Source organism: Xyrauchen texanus, chromosome 35 (assembly GCF_025860055.1).
Source record: "Xyrauchen texanus isolate HMW12.3.18 chromosome 35, RBS_HiC_50CHRs, whole genome shotgun sequence".
Lineage (NCBI taxonomy): Eukaryota > Metazoa > Chordata > Actinopteri > Cypriniformes > Catostomidae > Xyrauchen > Xyrauchen texanus.
In genome coordinates, this window is record NC_068310.1 from 27,416,015 (window position 1) to 27,443,446 (window position 27,432).

General features: G+C 40.2%; 1 protein-coding gene across 7 annotated transcripts in view; it reads right to left on the minus strand.

Annotated features, from left to right (window-relative positions):
* LOC127628420 (calmodulin-binding transcription activator 1-like) overlaps positions 1-27,432 on the minus strand; it is a 588,851-nt gene that overhangs the window by 55,474 nt on the left and 505,945 nt on the right. For all 7 annotated transcript variants that reach the window (XM_052105154.1, XM_052105152.1, XM_052105151.1 and 4 more), the window contains one exon: positions 3,609-3,762. In XM_052105154.1, the coding sequence (XP_051961114.1) occupies positions 3,609-3,762 (154 nt within the window). The remainder of the gene's footprint in view (positions 1-3,608; positions 3,763-27,432) is intronic.

Here is a 27,432-nt window from a genome sequence, read left to right on the forward strand (position 1 = left end):
TATACCATGGTTCCCTATCTGTCACTCACTCGATGTTGTCAATGTAGTGACACTAGGGGTCACCCTTGGGAGCCGCAAACACCTCTGATCTTTGAGAAAATGTGAATTGGAATTGGCGAGTGGAATTTGCATGCCACTCCCCTGGACCTACGGGTAATAAAAGAGCTGGCTTGCAACCACTCATTCTGATTTTTTTCTGCTGTTTTTTTCAGCAAGCTTAATCCATCTGCCGTTCCTTTTTCTGGAAAGCTGTTGGATTTATGGCGCATTACAGCGTTTTTTTCCCCCTTGTGCACTGGCTGAGTGCAGAGAACACCCCTGGGTGCTTCAGTAGCCTAAAGAGTATATTCTTTCTCAAAAAGAGTATATTTCCCTTCTAAAAGAGTGGCACTGACGGAGAGTGTCTTTTTAAAGATGCCTTTCCATCTGTGTATAATTCCTGGTTGCGGTCGTTACTTCTCCGCTACCGACGGCCACGATTGCTGCCTCACGAGCTTGGGCGCTGCCCACGCGGACACAGCATTCGTGGACAGAGACTCACTACGAGAACATGACCATGGCATCGTTGCGGTCGTGGCTTTCTTCATCAGCCACCCCAGCGGCTCGTGAAGCAGATGAGCTTATGATTGCAGCATTGGAGAGCGGGCTGGTCCAGTCTGATGCCGAGGACTCGAGTGGGCTCCAAACTTCGGGTGTGGTCGCCCAGTCGCAGGTAGACGCGGAGCTGGTGGCCATGCTTGCCCAAGTGGCTGTGAGCGTCAGGCTGGAATGGAACCCTCCACCCTGCCCTGAACCCCCGTGGCTTGACGATTGGTTCTTGGGCTCGGAGCACCACTCATGGCGATGTCCCGCCCTGGTCCCTTTCTTACCGGAGGTGCATGAGCAGCTCACGAGGTCATGGTAAGCACCTTTTACTGACCAGATCTGATCTTTGAGCTCCTCCACTCTCACTACCCTTGATGGTGGGGCTGCCAGGGGGTACTCGGTGATTCCCCAGATGGATAAGGCAGTTGCGGTGCACCTGTGCCCGCAAAACGCCGCCACCTGGCGGAACCGTCCGAGACACCCATCTACTGCCTGTAAGCTGTATGTCTGTGCTGAGCTGCCTAAAGTCATTCAGGCGGAGAACGATGGTCCCACTGAAGCAATTTCAGAGGCTCCTGGGCTCACTGGCTTCATACTCGAGCCCTGAGATGGGCATGGCACTGTAGCACACATTGTGTGGTCATCACACCGATCTGCCTGCCGCCACTTGTTCAGCCCTTGGATGGACCTTGCATTTCTACGGGCAGGAATCCCCTTAGTGCAAGTGTCCAAGCACATTGTGTTTACGAGAGTTGCCTTCAAGCGTGGCTGGGGTACCATTTGCAGTGGGTACACAGCCGCGGGCTCCTGGAAAGGGCCATGACTGCGTTGGCATATCAACTGCCTTTAGTTGCTGGCAGTATTTCTCACCCTGCGAAGGCTTCAGCCATTGATACAGGGCAAGCATGTGTAGGTCTGGATGGACAAGCAAGCCACTCACATTCTGGGACACCTCAACAGCAGGTCACACTCAGGGGAGAGTGGAGACCCCCAGAGATGTGCAATCGGGTCGGTGTTTTCCTTCCTGCAGGAGAGGCTGGAGGGCAGATATCCCCCTCCACCTTGAAGGTGTACATGGCCGCTATAGTGGCGCACCACGATGCAGTTGACGGTAAGTCTATCAGGAAGCACGACCTAATCATCAGGTTCCTTAGAGAACCGAGGAGGTTGAATCCTCCCAGACCGTGCCTCATTCCCTTGTGGGATCTCTCTGTGGTCCTGTAGAGCCTGCGGGGAGCCCGGTTTGTGCCCCTGGGGTCAGTTGAGCTAAAGGCGGTCTCTTTGAAGACTGCCTTCCTGACTGCGTTCATGTCCATCAAGAGGGTAGGGGACCTGCAGTCCTTCTCTGTCAGGGACACGTGCCTGGAGTTCGGTCTGGAATACTCTCACCATGTCCTGAGACCACGACGGGGCTATGTGCTTAAGGTTCCCACAACCCCGTTTCGGGATCAGGTGGTGAACCTGCAAGCACTGCCCCAAGAGGAGGCACACCCAGCCTTGTGGTTGCTGTGTCTGGCACATGCTTTACGCATCTATTTGGATCGCACGCAGAGCTTTAGATGCTCCGAGCAGCTCTTTGTCTGCTTCGGAGGACAGCGGAAAGGGAGCACTGTCTCCAAACAGAGGATCGCCCACTGGGTCATTGACGCCATTGCTTTGGCATATCATGCCGAGGGCGTGCTGCCCCCCCTTGGGGCTACGAGCACACTCTACCAGGAGTCTCGTGTATTGTCAGGTATGAACTGGTAAATTTGCAGGACAACTGGCCAGGTGTACTGCTTGCATACAGCGCCTTTCCCCTCCTGGAGGGGGAGACCTGCGCTTTTTACCCCCCAGACGTGGTCCCTGGATGTCCTTCCTCCTTAGCCCTATGACAGGTGAGTTCACAGAGAAACTTGATGTTGGCCTAGTACTTGTGCTATTAGGCCCTGTACTGGGGTAGGTGCTCCACATGACCTGGTTGCCCGTTAACCCTGTGTGATGTATCTTCTGTGAGACGATTTCCCCGTTGGTAAAACTGCGTCTTCCTTGGCAGAGTTTCCCTCTGCCAACAGTCGCCTTGGGGATTTCTCCACATGCGACACTGCCGACAAGACTCGATAAGACCATGTGACATATTTCAACACAATTGACTCTCCTTCGGGAAGGCTGTGGTCTCCACGGTGTCTTCCCCTTGGGAATGGAGACCCCCTCCGTGGACACTTATGGACTAGGACATGAGTTAGCGGACACTTATGGGCAGCATGTCCCCCTTTTGCGCAGTCGACTTTCCCCGAGGTGCGGGGGAACTTACGACGCTCGTAGTGGCATTGGGGGATGTTACATGACGGCCAGGTGCGCTGGCTACAAGACACGACTGTCTCGTACCGCCAGTCCACGTAACACAGTTCAGCTAAATGTGCCGTTTTGTATAGGGACTCCTAGTGTCACTACATCGACACAACGTTGATTGAGTGACAGATAGGGAATGTCTTGGTTACATTCGTAATCTCCGTTCCCTAATGAGGGAACGAGACGTTGTGTTCCTACTTCCCTGTCTCGGCTCCTCAGCACAAAGCCTGAATGAGTGGTTGTGAGCCAGCTCCTTTTATTCCCGTATGTCCGGGGAGTAGCATGCAAATTCCACTCGCCTATTCCCATTGGCCTTTTCTCAAAGATCAGAGTGACACCCCTAGTATCACTACATCGACACAACATCCCCCCCAGAGGTTATGAAAGTAACCAGAATATTTTCAGAACAGTTTTCAGAGATTGTTTCTTGAATATGTATTCGAGATAGGTAACAATTTAAAACTACTCTATGTACTTCAATATACAGTATGTAATACATTAAAAGTGTATTTTCTCTTGTTCCTTTGGCAGATTATTTCCACTTGATTTAAGCATAAAACTCACTTAATATTTTTTTCCTTCAATCTCTAACAGCCATTTGTTTTGTAGTGTATCCACACTTAAAAAGTGCATGAGAAGAGACAGTCAATGTACACTTTTTAGTAAGTGATGGAGTGTAATGGGATACTTACACATGGGTTTCAGCTGGCCAATGAGCTCCTCCTTTGTCCACTTGGCCCACTCCTTCTTGTCTGTGTTGATGGAGCACAGAATGGGCCCACATGGCTTCCCACAATCCTCGATGGCTGGCACGTTCAGGTAGTGGACCAGCACAATGTCTGGGTTCTAAGGAAAGAGAGAGGGCATAGAGAAAGAGGGAAAGAAAAAGAGGTATACTAGTGGGTGAATGTAGTATGGGACAAAAAAAAAGAGAGACCGGGAATCTGCAAAAGAGAAAATGTATCTTTACAGAGATTGAATTACAGTAGTAAATTAAACCACCTAAATTCATTTTGCTATTGCAGCCTACATGTTTTACATATGTATATTTACTGTATAATATTTAATGATTCTGTTGGATGCTTCCTGGTCTTGATCAAGATTTCACTAGTAAATGTGAATAGGAATCTTATTCTACTAAACAACACACAGTAGCACATATAAAAACATAAAAAATAACAAAAAATAAAAGAAAAAAAAATGCAAGCATTTGCCCCGTCACTTGAGCAAATGGCAAAAGAACCATCAACACTAATTCAGGCTAAAGGCTCTATACAAATTCCTTTCTCCCAGTCTTGTTAGACAACTAGATTACAGCAAGCAGGGACATCGTCAGGGGGCCGTGTGGCAAGAGGGGGTGGTAGGGACTAAATGTGTCTTTACATTGGGGGCTGGAGCCAATTTTTACAATTTTGTCCACGCCTCATGAATTCGAGTGTGAAGTGGCTGGGATGAGGATTTGCACCTCTAAATCTGAGGCCATGGTTCTCAGCAGGGAAACGATGGAGTGCATACTCCGGGTAGGGAAGGAGGTATTGCCCCATGTGAAGGAGTTCAAGTACCCCGGGGTCTTGTTCACGAGTGAGGGGACAATGGAGCGGGAGCTTGGAGCGGGGGCGGTATTGCACTCACGCTATCGCACCGTTGTCACGAAAAGAGAGTTGAGCCGGAAGGCAAAGCTCTCGATCTACTGGTCAATTTTTGTTCCTACCCTCACCTATGGTCATGAAGCTTAGTGAGGATGTCTTAAAAAATAACGCTCTAAATTTTTTCATTTATCAATTAATGTCATACAAAGTTGAGTAAACATAAAAAAAGCTCAATCAATATTTGGTATGACCACATATGCCTTCGAAACAGCTCCAATTCTCCTAGGTACACCTGGACACAGCTTTTCTTGGTTGTTGGCAGATAGGATGTTCCAAGCTTTTTGGAGAATTTGCCACAGTTCTTCTATCTATTTCGGTCTCAATTGCTTCTGTCTCTTCTTGCAATCCCAGAACATGCCCTCTGTTGCAAAGTTCCCTGTTCTTCTATTCTATTCTATTTGCAAAAGAAATGTCTGAGAGTCTAAAATGTATATTTCCTATTGGCACACTAAAGCTGAAAATATGAACAGCTGATCTGATTCATTTAAATGATAAATCTGCTGCATATCCAGCTTCCTACTGAAGTAAGGTTTGCATGGCGAATTGGACATTTCAGCCCAGCCTGCATTCGAAAGAGGGTCCTCCCACGTTCAAATAAAAGAGACCTCGTTGCAATTCAAAAGGGAAAGAACACGGCCTGGGCATGGTGACGCTCGCTAAGCAGCTGTTTATATATGCTTGCTCTAGCAGTGTGATTTGTCATGTGAACTTGCTCCTCCCGAACTTTGTTAATGAAATTCCATTAGTTGTTCATATCACAGTTCAAATGGCAATCACAATTTTTTTCAAAATAATCGTAATATGAATTATTTGTCCAAATCGAGTACAGTTTTGTATCAATACCAAGGGACCAGAGCTGGTATTGCAACAAAGGCAATTTTGGTAAGCCAACAAAGGGGAGATTTCACCAAGAATTAATCATGCACTGTTTATTTGTGGAGATGCGTTGGTTTAGCGCAACATTTATTGCGTTGGGAAATAGCTCAGATTTTTGTAAATAAAGCACAATCCATAACGTGCCTAATTTACATAGGAGGCGTGTTTACGCAAAAAGGAATGACAGTGGCGTAATTTAAATACTCAAGTTCCAGATTGTGCAAATTGTGCCTTCTTAAACTAGATTGTGGGTGGTTAGTGAATAAGAAGCAGCAATTTGGACTAAAATACCACGCGCAAAAATGTTGCAACTGTTTAGTGAATTCGCCTCACAGTACTGAGTACCTAATTAATTCAAGAAGAAGCTAAGAAAATTAATTAAGAAAATCCCAAAAAGGTTTTTTCATTCTTAAAAGCACCACTGTCTTTTTGCAACATTGTGATACTCAAATAAAAATGGGGGCTTTCTGAATATATAAACAAATTATGTCCAATTGTAGGCAGTAAGTGTAAGCTTGATACAATTTGACAGCTTATGAATAAAAGTGTTGTTTAAAAGCATATCCAGCCAGTGTGATTAACATCAATTCTGTTCTGTAATCACAAATAGCGTTGATTACAAAGCGTTGTAAACAGTCACAGAACAAGCACTGTCATCCCAGAGATTACACACTTTCGCACAAATGCCCACACATTCCAGCACACCAACATATTTTAAGTGAAAAACACAGACACGGGACACATACGCATACTGAATGTGTATCTTGAATGCAAACTTCCCCTTTCATTAGCATTTTTATAAGTTTTATGAGCATTACGTGCAGAGTGAATTGAGAGCTGCAGCTCTGTGCTGCCTCCCGGCCTGTTACATTACGCTTCTATATGTGCAAACTCAACGGACACTGCAAGCTCAATGGGGTAATACACACAAACACAGACATTCATATAGCCGCTGGCACTTTTACAGAGAGAACCATGGAAATCACACCTGACCATTTCTCACCAAACTTGACGCAAACCCTCTCTTATACAGCGCAGTTCACCAAGGTACAGATTGACATTTCTTGACTCAACGGACAGCAATTCACAATTAGAAAGTTATTTGCCAATCTCGGCATGTCACTAGCAAACCTTGAACATTGACTACAGAAACGACAGGACCAAAAAGGGCGACAGAACAAATCAAAAGCTAAATTCAGATTGCTCAGAATCAAATAGTCCTGTAATTCACAACGGGAACTTTTGATTAAACTCTTCAGCCAGCACACTTGATATTCAAAGTGAATGTGTCAAGGTGTTTGAACAGCACCTTTGATGAATTAATAGGGAAAGAATTGATTGAAAATGTAAATCCATAGGAAGTCTGTCTTTATCAGAGGATTTTAGGAGTAAATTCTGATGTATTATTCTCTTTCATGTATTTACATTTATGCATTTGGCAGACGCTTTTATCCAAAGCAACTTACAGTGCACTTATTACAGGGACAACCCCCGGAGCAACCTGGAGTTAAGTGCCTTGCTCAAAGGCCCAACAGTGGTATCTTGGTGGTGCTGGGGCTTGAACCCCCGACCTTCTGGTCAGTAACCCTGAGCCTCAACCACTGAGCCACCACTGCCCCACTATGTATATGGTGCAAGCTCCCAAGCTCACAGCTTTGACCAGCATTGCCATGAATTTCCATGCCGGTGCAAGCTGGTCTAGGTGGTGGAACAGTTGATCACACATAAACATTCTGATTATTTCTGATGAACCTGGTTGATGAAGGAAGGCTTGCTGGTTAAGTTAGTTAAATAGTTCTACCAAAATGACAAAAATGATGTTCATTTACTCGTCGTCATGTTGTTCCAAATCTGTATGTCTTCTTTCTTCCGTGGAACACAAAAGGAGATGTTAGAGTGAATGTTCTAGGGTTGGTTAGGAGGACGCTCAGACATGGCTGCTGCTTTTGTAGCTGTGAGCATGTGGGAGCAGACACAAGCACCACATCCCCATATGGCATGAGCAGCTGTGGTGATCACCAAGCCATGCCCTCAATCCTTAACTAGCACGAGAGGGTTAAGTAAATCTCAAATACACATGCAACTGTCCAAACCAGACTAGTCTCATGAAAGTTACATGAATATGACAACATTTTTGCAATTCAGAATTTACGTGCTGTATATCACATTTGGCTGCGGGTTTCAGTGGCGGATTTAGGCATGGGCGACATGAGGTGAATTTTTGATTTTATTTTTTTAAATGTACCTCCCAAACCTAAAACTTTTGCCTGAACCTGACCAATAGTGTTTAAAAATATAAATGATAAGTTTAAAAAAGACATCCTTACCAAATCAATGCCTAAATAAAACTATTAGTGTTTTAAAATGCTGAAGCGCAATTAAAAAGCTAAGTTTTAGAAACAATCAGCTAATTTTTTGCTGCTGCAATGACTCTGTAATGTCACATGTCAACTTGTGCTCATAGCTGGACTTGAACCTCAACCATCCAGTTCCAAGTCCAACACCCAATCAGGTGAGATACCGCATAGGTTATCTGTAATGGAATAAGTGCATATATGTAGGTGAGTGTGTAGTAAAATCATAAAAATGCATTGTTTTTCAAAAGATGTGTTTGAGTAAAGTGTATCGATAGAGAGAAAATAACGATGATTTGGTTGAAAAAAAAAAATTTCTTCCACATCATTTTTTCAACATCATAACCATATTGAGAATTTGGGCAAAAAATATGTGAATGTTTTTATTTGTTTTAAAACAACAATACATTTTAACCTTTGCATTCATGCAGAAGCTCAACTGATAGAGCAATGCAAGTCCTGAAAAGCACGAGAGTCAACAGGTGAGCTGAAAATGACATACTGTAGAAGCGCCACAAAATTATGTGATTGCTTAAGCTAGTGCATTTTTTCATCTCACATTAGTTTTTTATGACATTATCAGTTAGGTTTAAAGTTTAGGGTAGGAAGGTAGATTTTGAATTTAGAGAATTATCCTTATAAACCTCATCTGTTTGGGAGAAAATCGCACAGGGGACATTTCACCTTGGAACTGCCGTAATACCTGCAAGGAACCACGTAATGTAATTTAGCAAAAATGTTGCCACAGTCTTATAATTTTGATGATATCAGCTTGATATCTTTTTCTATTGATTTTGGGATAAAATATGACTGTGGAGGTGAGGGTGTGGTCGAGCTCCCATCTGAAGAGAGAGAAAGCAGTAAGGAGTTCCACCTGAGATGAATTGCTGCTAATTACCGTTTCTATGTTCGCAGTGAGAGACAGGGGAGATAAACGATGACCCAGTCCACAAAGCGATAGATAGATAGAGAGAGAGAGGCACACACCAGAGACTGGGTGTCTGTTTCATAGAGAGTTTACGCAGAAAAGCAAGATCCTGTGTGTTTATGCCAAAAAGCAGTATTTTGGTTTCATTTATGCAGAAAAGGGATTTCTGTTTTGTTTGTAATAAACATGACTCACGTGGACTGTGGAAACTGGCTCCCTCTTCCTCGTTTATCTGCTACAAACAAGAACCTTTGCTACAATGACCAAGCCATTCCTTTGTGATTTTCAACCAAACAAGTCCAAACATATTCAGGGAGATGATATCGCACAAAATATCAGCAGTGTATATGAGCAGTGTTAATCACAAGTGTATAATATCAGTGTATGAGCAGTGTTAATCACAAGTGTATAGTGTGAGGAGAGAGATGTCTGTTCTCAAAAACAGACAAACAAACAAACGCTTGCATGTGCACACCTTATCACACTCACACAACCAGCTGAAAACACATACATACCAACACTAACAGATGCCCATACGTCCATGATCACACACACACACACACACACACACACACACACACACACACACACACACACACACACACACACACACACACACACACACACACACACACACATTTCATGGGGCCCGACAAAATGTCCCCACAAGGTCAAAAATTTCAGGTTTTACTATCCTTATGGGGACATTTGGTCCCCACAAAGTGATAAATACACGCTCTCACACACACACACACACACACACACACACACACACACACACACACACACACACACACACACACACACACACACACACACACGTTGTGTTTCCATGTTTTATGGGGACTTTCCATAGACATAATGGTTTTTATACTGTACAAACTTTATATTCTATCCCCTAAACCTAACCCTACCCCTAAACCTAACCCTCACAGAAAACCTTCTGCATTTTTATATTTTCAAAAAACATAATTTAGTATGATTTATAAGCTGTTTTCCTCATGGGGACCGACAAAATGTCCCCACAAGGTCAAAAATTTCGGGTTTTACTATCCTTATGGGGACATTTGGTCCCCACAAAGTGATAAATACACGCTCACACACACACACACACACACACACGCGCGGCCACACACACACACACACACACACACACACACACACAAACACACACACACACATTTCCTTGTAGTTCCTCCTACACAGACATGTTTTACAATGCACTTTTGACAGACTTACAACCCATCCAAATACAAGTAATATGTGAAGCTGTGCTTTAGTTGTAAATTCAAGAGTGAGCTAGAAGCGCATGATGTCTATAGCTTGCTACTTTATTGCTCCATCTCTCTGTAGAGAGCATTTATGCACCTACACAATCACGCTCATACTGCCCCTCAAGACCCTCTCTATCATTCCAATGGCAAAACAAAACGAAACGTGCATGGTCTTTTAAATCCATTAGGATGCTTACCTAATTTTATTTAATTTCCTGCAGGCTGCACTCTTTTAATAACAAGTTTTCCCAAACAAACTATAGTAAGTGGCTTAGGAGGAAACTTTTGCCTGGATTCTATATTGTGGAGAAAATTAGATCTCATTAAGGTATTGATTAATAGTGCAATGCAATCTTTAGGCTGTGTTTGTGGAACACCTCCATTGAGGATCAGGGCTTGCTTCCATGACGGTTGTAGTTTGGATATAGTGGCAGGGTTTGCAAGCAGTCAGGTTTGTGGTATTGTGTAAGAGGCCTTTTTCATTATTAAAGACATTCATTAGAGCTCAGCACCTTGTGCCAGGCTCATCTCTAGGGTGCAGAGGTGTGTATTACTGGTCCAGAGAACCAGTATTTATCCCCAACTTCACTGTTAAGGGCATTAAACGCTAAATGAAGGTAAAAACTTCATTAGGAAGCTTTGTTTGCATGAATCCAGGGAAATTGTTTTCTTACTCCAGTGCTTTTCATTTGTAAGCACAGAAAACAATTAATGTTGCTTACGCCTGCAGAAGAAGTGTAGATCTCATTTCTAAAGGTGTGCTTTTGGTTTTTGTGTGAGTGCAAGTCTCAATTGCACAACACAATTCCACACACAGGAACTTAGAAGCACCTACTGGTATCCTGGCAACTAGTAACTGGACGCCCACATGCATGAAGCAAATGTGGTCATGAGTGCTGCCCCACAGTTGACCCTGACTGCTATAAATATCCACTAGTAATAGCTTCAGGTCATTATACAGCTGCTAGGGCCTGCCTCCAGCCAGTATCAACTCCAACCTTAAGGGCTGCGATGAAGGACAGGATTTCAAATAGGTATCTGCATATTATGGATGATTTATTAGAGTGTGTGGGTGGGACGGCGTGTTATGGCAGATAAGTGGCTGTGCGTAAGAGATTGTCTGTGAGCTGGACTCATTTGAAAGCAGGTCATTTTGGCTACATATTTAGCTTGCACTGGTTAAGATTTTTGTTTAATGTTTTGTTTTAGATGTGTATGACTTTCTTTCTTCAGAAGAAAACAAATTAAGATTTTTAGAAGAATAATTCAGCTATGTAGGCCCATACAATACAAGTGAATAGATGCAAAAATGTTGACGTAACAAAAAGCACATAAATGCAGCATAAAAGTAATCCATTTGACTCCAGTGGTTAAATCCATGTCTTCAGAAGTTATATGATAGGTGTGGGTGAGAAACAGATCAATATTGAAGTCCATTTTTGCAAGAAATTCTTCACCCTGCCCACTAGATGGCAATATGCATGAAGAATGTGAATCACCAAAAACAAAAGAAGAAAAATTTGAAAGTTAAAGTAGAGATTGACTGAGCAGGAAGGAGAATTTATAGTAAAAACTGACTTAAATATTTATCTGTTTCTCACCCAACCAATCATATCTCTTCTGAACACATGGATTTAACCACTGTAGGCACATGGATTAGACTACTTTTATGCTGGTTTATGTGATTTTTGGAGCTTCAAAATGTTTGCACCCATTCACTTGCATTGTATAAAGCTTAACAAAAAGTCGAGTTCTGGCAAACTAGCCACAAATTTGCCACTCATTATTTTCACATGCAAATGAGCTTGTGATTCACCACAAGTCTTTGACAGAAGTTTGCAGCAAAACTTTGGCAGCAATGGAAAATTTGCCACAAGTTTGCCAATAAACAGGGCTGGATTGGTAATCTGGCATACTGGGCATTTTCCTGGTGGCCCGACGCACTTTGGGACCAATCAGCGGTGGACTGGCCATTGAGAGAACCGGGACTAAACTGAAATGAGCCGCCGCACTATGCAGAATGTGCCTCAAAACAGCGCTGGGATATGCAAACAACCCCCCAACCACCAATTACAGTAAGGCACTTACAATGACAGTGAATGGTGCCAGTCCATAAACATTAAAACACAAATAAACCACTTACTAATCTAATTTGTGTAAAGTTATATCAACTATCACAACTATGACATGTCCGGTAATCCCTGTAATCTGGCAAATGGCGTAACACCAACACATCCCAGATATTTTCACACTAAAATCATGTAAACATGTATTATGTTTATATCTTGTGGCTATACCTTTTAAACAGTGTGTATCTGAACATTTATGGACCGGTCCAATTCACTTTCAATGTAAGTCCATTACTGTAACCTTACGTTTTTATTAAACTGAAGAACGAGTCGAAATCTTTCATTTAAAAAAAAAAATGCTTTGTGGTAACCAACATTATGTCTTAAATGTTGTCCATTGTGTTTAACTTGTACTGAACAAAGAACATTCCTTTAATGTGCAGACATATGGTGGTTGAGGAGATTCCCGCACTACTAGGTAAAGCGATTTGAGTGCCTAGAAAAGCACTATATATATGTAAATTTTTATTATTACAAGTAGGTTGATTTCTGGACTTCTGTGGTGCTCTGGAAGATTCATCAATGCTCTGCTTGTTTGAGTGAACCAACATAGAGATTGTGGTAGGACTATCTGTTTTTCTGAACAATGGAATGCAGGGAGAGCATTTGGTAAACTAAGTAGGCCCTTAGTGAAAGTGTATTATCCCAAAACTGTGTACTTTGGCACACAGAAACAACCAAACTTTGGCAAGTCACAGCATAACATCACAAAAAGCTTTATGCTAAACAAGAAAGGCTTGGCACTCACAAGACCAATAAAATCCCATCAAGGTTAAACATTTTAATTAAACTGAAAAACTGCAGAGGGTCCATTAGAGAGAGGCACAAAACAAATTCAAGAGCAGGCAGAGTCTTTGCTCATGAAGCTATGGGGGGGTTCAAAGGCACGGTACAAAAAGACACAGCAGAACACTGCATTCATTTGACAGGAAACCCCTAGAGGATTTTGGAAAAAAGCACGAGAGAGACAGATCCTCTGACTCATTTCTGGCGAGCCGGTGAGGAACATACCCAGTGGGTGTAAAAGCAGACCCATTTCACTAACCCATGTTACATAAATCACAGCACTTTTGATGTGCCGTAACAAATATTTAACTTTTTTGTCTCCATCTGTCTCACTATTTTTAACTTGATAGAGGGGTTGTGCTCTCAAGTGTACCACTGGGCTCAATACTGGAAGAAGATGGTGTACTTCAGAAATGCTCTAGAGGTCAAAGTGATGGTCAGGGCAGTATCATGTTCTCTTAGAAAAACACTGACCACTGAGAAAGAGGTAGCATCGGGCAAAGGCATCATGCCAAACAGGCTGTGGCTCATTTCAATTGCCTGAAACAACAGCAGATCACTGTGGGTGTTAGAGTGAATAGAATAACTTGAGTTCATGAGTGGGTGAGCGCCAGAAGTTTAGGATTTAAAGTGTTTGAAAGTGAAAGAGTATGTACCGTCTGCTACTACTGTGAGTGTGTGATAAACTGTGGGCAAGTATAACTGCAGATCCAGGTGTCAACCAAACACTCTAAACAGTTTTTGAGTTGATGAACAGTTTGCTCCAAAAGGATTCTCATGTTGTTGCAAACCTGTTTTACTTTATGCTGTGAAATGCAGAGAATTTGTAAAAGATTGTTCTCTTTGATTTTCCCCTTTATTTTTATTTAGTGACCATGGGCTGTCAAGCTGTTAAAAGAACTAAAATGCACCATAACATTTTAATTAAAGTTGTCTATATAACTCATAAGCTATTTCCCAAGACTTCTGAAGTCATATGAATGATTTGTGAGATTAACAGATACAGATTGTTTTTTCACTTATTCACTGAAAATCTTCTCCAAATGCTGTAGTTCTCTTATCTTATTTGCACTTCTGCATATTCAAGCTTTCATGACTGGTCCCATGACATGAAAGAACTAATGGTGTTCAGCATTATTTATGTGAAACCTTCACATGGCATATTTGAATACACACAAACATGAAAGATCAGCTGCGGCTGAAACATTTTCAGCAAATAATTACTTAAATGTCTATCTGTTCCTCACACAATACTATTTTATGACTTCAGAAGACTTGGAATATAGCATGCAAGAAATATTAACTACTTTTATAATTTTTTTTTTTACTTATTATTGTGCCTTTTTGTCCATTTTGGAGCTTAACAGGCCCTGGTCTCTACAGCATTCATTTTACGGAAAAGAGCTGTATAAATATTTTTAATAAAATAATTTATCCTTTTGTGTTCCATGAAAGAAAGAAAGTTATACAGGTTTGTAATGACATGAGATTGAGTGAAAGATAACAACATTTTCTTTTTTTTAAAGTGTTCCTTTAAGTGTGTGTGTGTGTGTGTGTGTGTGTGTGTCATACAAAAACAAGAATCCATAGGCATGTGTGAAAGAACTCTGTGAGTGTGTGTGTGTGTGTGTGCGAGAGAAGTGATTAAAGCCTTGCCCTGGCGGGTGCCCTGGCTGTGGCATGGTGATGGATGAAGCAGTGTGTCCGTCATTAGGCAGCAGGCCTGCCCCTGGCACCCACACCCAGCTCTTAAATGTATCCATACCTCGCTTTCCCCCAGTGCTGCTGTTCATTTCAAGGTCAATTGACTCAGTGCTGCACCAGGCACAAAACATCCCCTTTCTTCATAGTTTTATTTCCCAATACTGACTGGTGTGCTCGTGAGTGTGTTTGTACACAAGCGTGTATGAGTGTGAGTGTACACATCAAGTCAAATCCGATAATGTGAAGCAACTACCCTGCAGCTTGTGTCAAGTACAGAAGAAGGCCCCTGCATGAACCCTTTAGTGTTTATGAGGGTGTATATGCAGAACACATTAATGTATAAGTTGGTTGAAGTCAGTCACTTTGCACCCAGTTATGAAAGCGATGATGTCACTTCGGCCTGTTTCACCATGGTAGCTCTGACCATTTCCTGTAGCTGAGCCAATGGATACTGAATTATATTGGTTAGTGCATGTTTGGAGCTACTACCATTAATACTTGTTTGAATTAACATGTACTGTACCAATGTATCTATGTACAAACATATACAGTATACGAATGCTTTGTACACATAAATGTGCCAACCCAAGGTGTCCTTTTACAAAGCACTACTCTTTGTAAAGCTGTTTTGTAACAACATGTTTGTGAAAAGAATTATAAATATACTGCAAATATTGTATATTGAGGTGCCCAGTTTATGTATCGCCCACATACAGTACACATGACGCACTTCATGCACAAAACTACTGAAGGCTTACTAGAAAGTTGCAAGCACTGCAGGGATCATATGTAAATGAATGTCCCATGGGATGCACATTAGGAAATGCATGAGGAGTACAGCATGGCTCTTCACACCTCAGCGTGTAAAACGGAATTGACCCGTACACATCATCCTCTGCTGCTCAAAGACTGTGTTGTGCTGTTCTGGCTCTTTAGGCATGAGCTCAGCCCCTCTCTAAAACATAAGAGAGAACGAGTGGAGTGGTGTTAGTGAATGTAACTTTTTGAGGAAGAGGACGGAGCCAGCATGAATCACGCTGGAACACTTCGCAAGGGGTGGAGGACTGTGATGTTTAATTCAGTAGCCTATAATCACTCAGATAGAGTCAAGAGCTGGTTTTAAATAACTTAGCTTCGAGGGGCCTAACTGCTCGGCTCACTCAAGAGTGGGTGTTTGGAGTGCGTGAAGCACGTGGACAGCGTGTGGTATGTATTTGCTCAGGTGTCAACATGTAGTTCTGCAAAAAAAGAAAAAATCTGTATTCTCCTCTCGCTTCTGTATGCCAAACAGCATTTATGCCGGATCATACTAAAGTTTTTGTGGCGTGTGCAGCAGAAGACAATATGTTGGAATTACTGTAAAAAGTACAGATTCCAACTTTACTGCCACTAGTGTCTCAGTTATTCATCTGACAGCCGCTCTAACATTGGTGGGCTATCTCTCCATTAGCTGTGCTGAAAGTGTGCCCTAAGCAGACTGGGAGCATATCGTCTAGGAGTCATCAGTCTGCTGTGATGGGCCCAGTGGTGCTTGGCAACTGTGGTCATAATACCCAGTCTTTTACAGGATGTGCATGCATCAGTGAAGAACACAGCAAAGCCAGTCAGCCCTTGCATTGAATGTAATTTTTACATTTTTCTTTGCCCTTACTGGAAATAAGCGAATTGCTTGTTACCAGCTAATGTTATACTTTAGATGCTGGTGTGCTGATGTCCCCTCCCTTTGCAGTTGTTCATGATTACTGGATAAGGATTTATTTTCTTGTCTTTTTTTGATAATCACTTTTTGATAAGCTACCACCATTGTGTCCTTGAGCAAGGCACTTAACTCCAGGCTGCTCCGGGGGGATTGTCCCTGTAATGTGGGCCCTGTAAGTCACTTTTTCTAAAAAGTCTCCAATAAAGACCCTCAATGGATAGACTGATGTTTTACAGTATGTTGCCTTGCAAGTGGGTTTTACTCCACAGAGTCATAAAGAGCAATATTTAATTGATTGAGTATTTTTAAAGTAGCTAAAAATTTGCAGAATGTCTATTTAATGTGGAACTTTTTTATTTCTATGTGGAAGTGTTTATTAATTTCTATGACTTTTCCAAACCTGGAAATCACAATTTTTAAATTCCATGATATTTCTAGGTTTTCCATGACTGTGGGAACACTGTAACTAGCTTTTCCATCTTAACCAAATTGCTGGTCAAACTTGGCCTGGTAACACTTTATAATAAGGTTGTATTTGTGAACATTAGTTAACTACAGTACATTATAGAAAACATAAACTAAGAATGAACAATACTTTTACAGCATGAATGTATCTAGGATAATGTCAATGTCAACATCTAATAATAATTTTTTTAATTAAATGTTTTGCACATGAAAAATTATGAAGTTTTAAATAACAAACAATGAACTATAAATGTTTTATAAATTAACTCTTTAACCAGCACCCCCTTTTTGAACAACAACCCAAGAATTAACATACCCCAACTAATTGGTTGCAGTTCAAGAAGCCTTTGGACTACAGGAATAATTGTGGTCTATTTTGAGAGAAGACATTTAGAAGTGTGTTGTCCAAAACTCAGAATGAATAAAAGCCATAAAACAAATAGAAAAGATTAAATTTATGGGACATGATGTGGATTTATTTTGCATTAAACATTTTTATGATTAAATATATGACATTGGTCTTTTATGGACACTGGTAACCAAGATTATTAAATTGTTTATCATTAGTTCATGATACCTTATGCATTTACTAATGTCGACAAACAGAACTTTATTGTAAAGTGTTACCCATGGTCTTTCTAGCAAAGCTGACCAAGGAAGTCCTGCATGGCTTGCAAGGCTAGTCCACTATTCATGCAAGTAATTCCTGCTGGTGCATTCAAAACTGTTTATGTCAGCAGGTAAGCCTGAACTTTAAGCTTTAGGCTCATTTTAAACTTGAGCCTAAGACAGAGCCTGAATCTAATACACCAGAATCATAGATGGATCAAGTTTGCAGATAATGCTGAGGTCACAATTGATGTATATTTTGGCTTTGGAAGAAAGCTTTGAATGGCAAACCATTGAATGCTTGTATACTATGACTTTTGGTTCCTGACTGATTCACAGATAAGCAGATACTGTAGGATTAGGGACAGACGATAAAAGAAGATAGCATTTATAGTGAAAGATTTAGGTTCGCTTTGGATAAAAGCGTCTGCAAAATGAATAAATATAAATGTAGATTAACCTCTGTGTAATCTGGAAACTGAACAATAGGTAAAATGCTGGGCAAAAAACTTTCTGAAACAAGAATCATGATAATGACCACACCATCCACAATATGAAGCAGAAGTCCACAAGAACACCTCTTCTGGAGGGCCCCAGGGTGCAGCCACTTGGGAGACAACCTATGATGCCTACACACATAAACATTTGGCCTTTGGGACAGAACCAGCCAGTAGTTGCCTAGCAGCCAGCAGAGTGAGTTAAGTCTCTTTAAGAGGCAGAGAGAGAGACTAAGAAGGTTTTGGGCAGAGGGTGGAGTTGAGGGTGCTGAAATAGGTATGATGGCAGGCGAAGCAAGAGAGGAAAAAAGAGAAGAGAGAAAAGAGTATATGGCAAAAAATTTAAAAGTACGGAAACAATACATGTAAATACCAAACAGCAATCTGATCACTGACACTCATTGTTTACTGTAGCAGCCAGTCAGTAGGACACAATTTGTTAAAGGCTGTAATATTGTCCTCTTTTGAGGATCTAATCCTTTAAATGGAATGTTCACCCCAAAATATTCTGTCATAATTTACTTACCCTTATGTTGAATCAAAGCTCCTTGACTTTTTTTTCTCTCGGTGGAACACAAAAAAAGATATAGGTAGAATGTTATTCTCAGTCACCATTAAATAACATATGTTTTCCAATCAAATTAAAGTGAATGATGACTGTTGTTTTGCCAAACATCTCCCTTTGTGTTCCACTGCAGAAAGTCATACAGGTTCAGAACATCTTGATGCTGACTAAATGATGACAGAATTTTCATTTTTGGTGAACTATCCTTTTAATAGCTTTCATTTCTCCACCTCAGAAACAACTTTTATTTTATGCTTATGTGAGGCCGTGTTGGCAGGGAATAACGATACCAAACATTGATATCCTTGCCAAGTTTTTATAGTCTAATCAAATCTTGATGGATAAAATATAGTCCTGCTTAATACAACACAAATGCTGTCTTTAAAGGAACATTTCACATAAATGACATAATGTTCTCACCCGCATGTCATTCCAAATCCATAAGACTTTCTTTCTTATGTGGAACACAAAAGATGTTTTAATGAATATAGCGGTCTGTCAATACAATGCCAGAGGATAGTGAGTCATTTTAAAGCTTAAAAAAGTAACCAAAAGTATCATGAAGTAGTCCACGTGACTCATGCATAATATTCCTAGTCTTCTGAAGCCATATGATAGGGTTTGATGAGAAACTAAATTAAATTTTATTAATTTTTCAGTGAAAATTGTGATGTTCGTTGCACTTTCATGCCCACAATGAGAGCCTGTTCATAGTGAGTAAATTATGACAGAATTTTTTTGGGTGTACTATTCCTTTAAGTAATGCTCTTTCTCATCACTGGATGCCTAATATACAGCAAAGGTCAGTGACTTTTTCCAGCGCAGTCACCCATACCCAGAAAACGCTGACCTCTGAGTGCACTCATGCAGCAGCACAGAAAACTGAAATCTCCCACTATCACTGGCAGCCAGCTTGACTTTGGAGATCTCTTCCAATCCAAACTCATGGCCGTGACAGAGACTGAGCAACACAGGCCTTGTGCCGTGTAATAGAAAATTAATTGAGATAATCAATATGGTATTTATCATTAGGGCACAGGTGCTGAGATGGCACTTCTGCCTGAGTGAGCCTGTTAGCGATGCATACTTTTAAAAAGTTTGACCTGGTGTTTGGAAAGAGTATATGCAAGAGCAAGACGGGGAAAGGAAGGACAAGACAGAGAGGCAAAGAGAGAGAATAATATAGATGGACTAGAGATTCAGCCTTCTGCTCTTTTTAAAGGGATAGTTCACCCAGAAATAAAACATCTGTCATAATTTACTCACCCTCGTGAAGTTCCAATCCCATATGACTTTTGGAACACAGAAGGAGATGTTAGGCAGAATGACAGCCTCAGTCATAATCCAGTTTTATTGTATGAAAAAAGATGCAGTCATACAGGTTAGAGAACACAAGAATTAACAAATTATGACAGAATTTTCATTTTTGGACGGACTATACCTTTAAGTCTGTTGACCATTACACAGAGTAGATGTCCCACAGCAAAACACATCACCATGAGCATTGATGCTATTATGGTGAGCAAACACAAAATCCATTGGCTGTATTTGTCCCTTGGTGAGGTGAGGTGGGGACAAACGTCAGTCAACACTAATCAGGCAAACTCAGCACAAATCTTCAAACAGCTGAAGGTCTCTAACTGGGCAGACATAAATTAAACATTGCATGGCTAGAATGCACTCATGCTCAGCTGATGTGCAGTAGCTGAGATCGATGCAGAGAGAGAGGAGAAGCTCAGTGAGCGGTAGAGGGGAGACGAGCGGCACGCCTGAACGCAGCCCGGCATGGGATTCGGCACCATGCTTAAGTACATTGAATATCAAACAAGCAGCAGGACAGGCAGCAGAGTCTTCACAAGCTCACTCACAAGGGTGTCAGGGTTGAGCTTATGAAAAGTTTATGAGTTCTGCTCAAAACAGATTGATTTGGGGTTAAAGCAAATACAGAGTCAGAAAACCCTTGAAGCTTAGAAGACAAAGGTAGAAAGGAGAAACAGAGAAAGGGAGTTGGAAGAGGAGGAGGATGTGAGCGACAGAGAAAGAGGCTTAGATGCAAGATTGACTTACAAAAAATGTGTATTGTGGTTTGATATATTCATCGGGTCTTGTCATATTAAACTGTGTGCCTCCATAGGAAGGAGGCAAGTGAAAGTGACTCTAGCTGGGAGAGAGTAGCCAATGTGTCAGGAGCCAGCGTGTGAGTGTTTAACATGCTTGGCCATACTGTATGTTTGACCTCTGGTAGCAATTGAAGACCTTCAGGCTTCAATGTCTGCATGAGGTCACCACATGTGTGAAGCAGATGTGGAGAATATCAAGGGTTCAGGTGAGCCTAAAAGGCAACAATTACTGGCCTGTCAACAGTCATTAGCCTGCGGTGTGTTTGTTGACGTCTTATTGCAGGTACACTGAACAAGATCAGTCTTGGTTTCAATGAAATTTGAGCTCAATGGACAGGATTTGGGGCACAAGTTTGATTACTACACAAATGCATTTTGACTTGTCCCTCCTTTTCTTAAATAAATTAATAAATAATAATAATAAAAATAAAATGGGCAAAAACATGGGTTACATTGAGACACTCTCAGTGGAAGTACATGTGACCAATCAGTAAATATTAAACCAGGGTTTTATTTATTACCAGGGTAATTAAAACTAATAAAATAAAATCATGAAATAATTATGAAATGTTTAAAATAAAATAATTTGTCCCACATAAGATGATGTTTAGTCCAAACACCCCAAAAGTGTGTACTACAGGAGAGAGAGAGAGAGAGAGAGAGAGAGAGAGAGAGAGAGAGAGAGAGAGAGAGAGAGAGAGAGAGAGAGAGAGAGAGAGAGATCTGGGCTATTAATTGATTTTTATATGGCCAAATGCAAATATTTTTGGGGATATATTTAATTTCAAGAATAATCGTTAATTATATACTACTTTATACTTTGCTTGCTATGATTTCTATGCTGATTACTCCCCCACATGGTAAAAAAAATATGTTTTAACCTAATTTAATTCTAACCAGTTACCAATTGGAAAGGATGCAGTGGAGTGCCAGAACCAAAACAAACAACCATTTCATTTTAAGTCTCTGGTTAAAACTCACTGTCACAAATGTGTCTCAATATATGATTTTAGTGTGATAAAATCACTTGCTGAACTTTTCTGTGTAAAGTTATAGACAATATATAAGTTTGCTGCCGTGAAGATGCAACGCCGTAAAACCTGTAATCCTGGTAATTTAGTAGTCTACCGCAAAAATGATGATGAATAACAACATTACTGCTCAAACAATACATGAGTTTTAACAAGAGAATTGTAAGTGCTTTTATAAAATTATGAGTGTCACGTTTCTCCTTTTAAACCTCCAAAAATTGGCCCTATTAACTTACATTCTAAGTGCTTTTTTTAATAGAAAATTAACAATATTTTTTTGTATTAATAAACATTGTGCCACAAATGCAATTGAATGGCCAAACTTGTATTGAACCCAGAATATTCCTTTAATCCTAAAGGTGATGTGAGTAGTTTTTTTTCTATATTAAAATATCTTCTATCCCAGTACAGTGTGCAGAGACAAATAAACTGCCATGCGAAGACATAACCCAGTAACTACACATTTAGTTGTGACCAAATTCGGTCTCTTAAACTATGACCTACCTAGTAACAGTGGGGTTTGAATCTACTACCCTCAGATTCAAAGAGTGTGAAACTTTTATAATCCACATCTGACTGGACAATTTTTTTTCCTTCTGTTTAATTGCTGGTGTATTTATTATAGACAAATAGCTTTTTGTTCCTCATTTGTCGTTTTGGATAAAAGTGTCTGCAAAATGACTAAATGTAATGCAAATGTAAAATATTCTCTCATTCTCTCACTCCTGGGCTTGAGGTTGTGCTCCACATAAGCCATCTCACATACACATTGTCCAACTCTGAAACAATAAGGGAAGTGATGTCATCAAACGCTGTTGTCTTCAAAGGGCAGGGAAGCTGGGGAGCAGGACTGTTTGATGTGGCCCCCAGAGGGGTCTCTATCAGCCTGCTACAGGGAACAGAGCTGGTGTGTCTTCAGAGAGGTGCACCCAGGGATCCACCCAGCACCCGCCCACACAACCGCACACCCCATAATCAATAGTAAGTCTTAATCAATCACAACAATGTAACCTCCCTCATCCACTCCTTTTTTGTTTAACCTCTGTATTGCCAGGGACACAGAGCTGTTCAAAACCTGTGTGCGTTTGTGTTTGAGTGTGTATATGGGCATTTATATCTTTGCAAGCAAAGCAAAACGTAAATCAGCTAATAACAAACACATATTCAACTATAACAAAACATGTCAGCCTACAAACACAAAGTAAATCAGTTTTTTTTTTAAATCAGAAAAGAAATCAGCTAATAACAAACTAAAAAATACCAGCTTAAAAAAAAGAAAAAAAAAGAAAAACTGATAACAACAGTAAAACAACCACAAAAACAAACCAAAATATGAGCTAATAAAAAAATCAGTTAATGAAAAAACATGTAATAACAAATACAAACAGAAATCTGCTATTTCCAATAAAACAATCTGCTATTAAAAAGAAAAAAAAAGTTTACAACAATCAACAACAACAAAACAGCTTCTATGAATTGAGGAGGAGAGGAAGGACTCGGCAGGGAGTGTTACAGAGGTAGCATTAAAGAGCATTACTTTCACAACGCACCTGCCTCATATGGAGAGAATCTGTTCATACTGAAATAATTAAGGCAGAAGAACAGGGATCAATCAAGTTACTGAACATGTGCAGGAAACCACTGCAGGAAGAGACCTCTGCTCTATTTGGTATCGTCTGGAGCCTACAGGCTAATTTGTTTACATCCATAATACATTTAAAGGATTTATCTAACTTGCAAATGAGTGTTCATTTACTGGTCCAAGAGGTACTGTTCAGTGCACAGAGCACTGGATAAAGAGAGAAAAGTTGTGGAGGTGTGGAACAGCTGGCAAGGCAGGAAAAGGGGAGGGGGGCAGATTTAACCCTTCATCACCCTGGTGAGAGCTTTCTGGGTCATCAGTGCTTTGTGCAAAAGCATTTTTTAAAGTTTTTTAAGAAACAAATATATCATCTAGTTGCTCGCAGTGTTATCGCTGACGACAACTAAATGTAAAACTACATGAAAATGTTTTTAATTAACTGAAATAAATATGAATGTAAAATAAAATAATAATTGGCGAAACATAAACTAGATGATAATAAACTAGATTTTCTCTAAAGCTAAATAAAACATTACTACAACTTTTTGTCCAGTACCTATAGCAGTACCTATAGCAATAACTTGAATTTGAAATTTCACGTAAAAAAAAAAAAAAAAAATAATTAAATTATGTTGGTGCCGCTATCATTATAAGGATTCTCCATAGACATAATACTGTAAGAATTATAAATTCTGTCCCCACACCCTAACCCTTAACGTAACCCTCACAAAAAAAAAAAATTACATATAAAAAACAGCATTTAGTATTTTTTTTAAGCGATTTGAATTATGGGGACATTAGAACTGTCCTCATAAACCACATTATAGCATAATACCCTTTTAATTACCAGTTTGTAACCTAAAAATATGTCCTTGTAAACCACTAAACCCCCCCCTCCGCCAAACACACACACACACACACACACACACACACACACACACACACACACACAAATACATACATTGAATTGAAAGTCAAGAAACCCAACCTCATAGATGGAGATGGCAAGACTTATATTTTTTAATGTCATATTATATGGCTAGGTGTTTCTTATCCTATAGGCTATTTATTACACCAGGAGTTTAATTTGACAGATTAACAGATTTCAACTTTCTCTTTTTACTTTATGATGGTCACACTAAAACAGATTTTTTTTTTTTAAACGCTGTCATCAGTTATTTTTGGTGCTTTTAAATTAATTTATGTATAGGTTTTACTGATTTGGCCATGTCCAAGACCCACACTTTAATTATTAAACTATGAAAACCCATTATAAAGATACTAATTATTACATGTTTAAAACTATGATAATCTAAAAACAAAATGTAATATACTGTACATACATATTTAAATATTTATTGTAAGGAAATGATCTCTATACATTTTTCAGAAATTATATCTATGCCACAATGGTGGCATCGTTTCCGCAATACCAAATGATTTTGCCCCTAATAAAGTTTTACATTTGGTTAGTTGGTACAGGTTTCATTGAAGAGCATGCTTAAAATGAAATATAAGACAAGTGGTCTTTGAAGAAGAAGAAAAAAAAGAAACATTAAGGTAATAATCACTTGTGAGCAGAATATTTTTATTGTTTATCATTTCCAATCAATCTGTTATTTTGCAAAAAGTGTGAAAACACTTTTTAATTGTATTTTTAATTCTTTTTAATTGTATGTATTTAGGATGCATAAAATGTTAGCTATTAAAAAAGACTTTAATTTTAATTTCAATTAAACACAATACAGAATTTGATATGTGGTAGCATTGACACTGTTAAAAATGACAGTGTTGGACATTGTAGAAATTGTATTCTTTTTCCAAATAAAATAATAATAATAAGTGTGTAAAATATTTTAATGAGACCTTCACTGTAAATAAAATGAAACTTTTCACAGGTGTCATCTAGAGGTTCATAAGTGGATATGTGTGTGTGTGTGTGTGTGTGTGTGTGTGTGTGTGTGTGTGTGTCTGTGAAAAAAGGTCAGAGACACAGAGAGATAAAATAGAGAGAGACAAGTGTGTTTTGTGGGAAGAGGACATCAGATCTGAAGCTCTTCTGAACTGCAGTGAGCAGAACTCATGCTGAGATTCAGTCCTAGAAATGGAGAAGCTCCAGGCTAAACATTCATACCGCTGCTAAACCACTGACACATTGACTCGCACATGCACAAACTGTAATCTCAAGATGTAGAAACAGACTCTTAAATGTTTGTATGCACAAGCATATGAACCCAAATAATTCACAATGAAACATCATCTTTTTCTCTTCTTGTACTCAGTGTTGAGCTCTCACAGATGTCTGTGTCTCCACCCACCAGTCTTCTCCATCTGAACGGTTGGGGTCAGTGTCACACTAAAAAAAACACACAGTAGTGCGTGTGGCTCAGTAAATGCTGAGCCAATATCTTACATAGATATGGCAAGGGCACTGATGAGAAAGAGCAAGAGAGGGACAGAGAGAGAGAGATAGAGAGAGAGAGGGGGATAAAGGATAAAAAAAAATCAATACTATATCTCAACACTAAGCACAAACCAAGCTAAAGCAGCAGGGGTCTGAAGAACAAAACATCGGACAGCTTCATCAGGATTTTTCAGAAACACACACACACACACACACACACACACACACACACACACACACACACACACACACACACACACACACACACACACACACACACACACACACACACACACACACACACACACACACATGTTGTGTTTCCATGTTTTATGGGGACTTTCCATAGACATAATGGTTTTTATACTGTACAAACTTTATATTCTATCCCCTAAACCTAACCCTACCCCTAAACCTAACCCTCACAGAAAACTTTCTGCATTTTTACATTTTCAAAAAACATAATTTAGTATGATTTATAAGCTGTTTTCCTCATGGGGACCGACAAAATGTCCCCACAAGGTCAAAAATTTCGGGTTTTACTATCCTTATGGGGACATTTGATCCCCACAAAGTGATAAATACAAGCTCACACACACACACACACACACACACACACACACACACACACACACACACACACACACACACACACACACACACCATAGGCAAGAGTATGTATGTGCCTATTGGGAGAGCAGTGTTGGGTATTGGATAGCCCAAGAAACGAATAGTCTAATGCTGCACCTCTATTTTCCCTGTCCAAACACTTTTTTTTCTCTCTCTCTCTCTCTCTCTCTCTCTCTCTCTCTCTCTCACACACACACACACACACACACTGCCCAAGCCCTCAAAATACCCACTATAAAAATAGCCTGCATAGAGGCATCGGCCCAGCTATTATTATTACATGCACGTCCCACCCGCCCCTACCAAGGGAAGGGACCAGACTAATGCTTTTGCTGGTGCAGGCAATTAAAAAACTATTTGTCACCTGCCTAGTGCTGATGTTCAGGCCCTTGGCACAGGATTACAGCCCAGAGAGCAGGGCCCCTGATCAGACCGGGCTTGAGTTGAGATGGACAAATAAGAGATGGTAGGGAAGAGAGGAATGATGGAAGGATGGCTGCAGACGACAGAACAGGCCTGGGAGGGTTACTGATTTATACAGACAGGTTAATACTACAGCAGCCAAGCCTCTGACTGCAACTGCCATCAGGAAGTCATGTAATATTTAAAGCCTGGCGAATTAAAGACACTCAGCTTCGGGGCTTATGGCAAAAAATAGGAATGTATATTTCTGCTCACCTCCAATAGTAGTATACTCAAAAACATCCACAAACATAGACACATACAGTGGTGGCCAAAAGCATTTGGACACACCTAAAAATATTAAAATATCAAAACATAATATAATAAATCATAGTGACGATTATTTTAAAGAAAATAAATAATAGCAGTACTATACAAGCTGTTTCAAGAAAACATTTAAAATAATTAACGAATTGTAAAGCAATAGACATATTGTTCAAAAATTGAGGCACATGTATTCAGACATTTTTGGTTGTCAAACTTTGTGAAACTACACTTGTAAAACACTGATTTGACTTCTTACATTCACTAAAATCACTTTGGGACTAGTTGGTTAATAGTAATTGCTAAAATGGCACAGAAAAGTTACATTAATTCAGAGAAAAGCTCTAGCATAATTTGTCTGCAGTTGGTTTGATATTTTGTTATCTAGTTCAATGAAATACATTGTACGTGTGGCCATTATTCAAAAGTCCAAAATAAGTGTCCAAATAATTTTTGAGTCCACTGTACACTAAGGGGTGTAGCTTAAA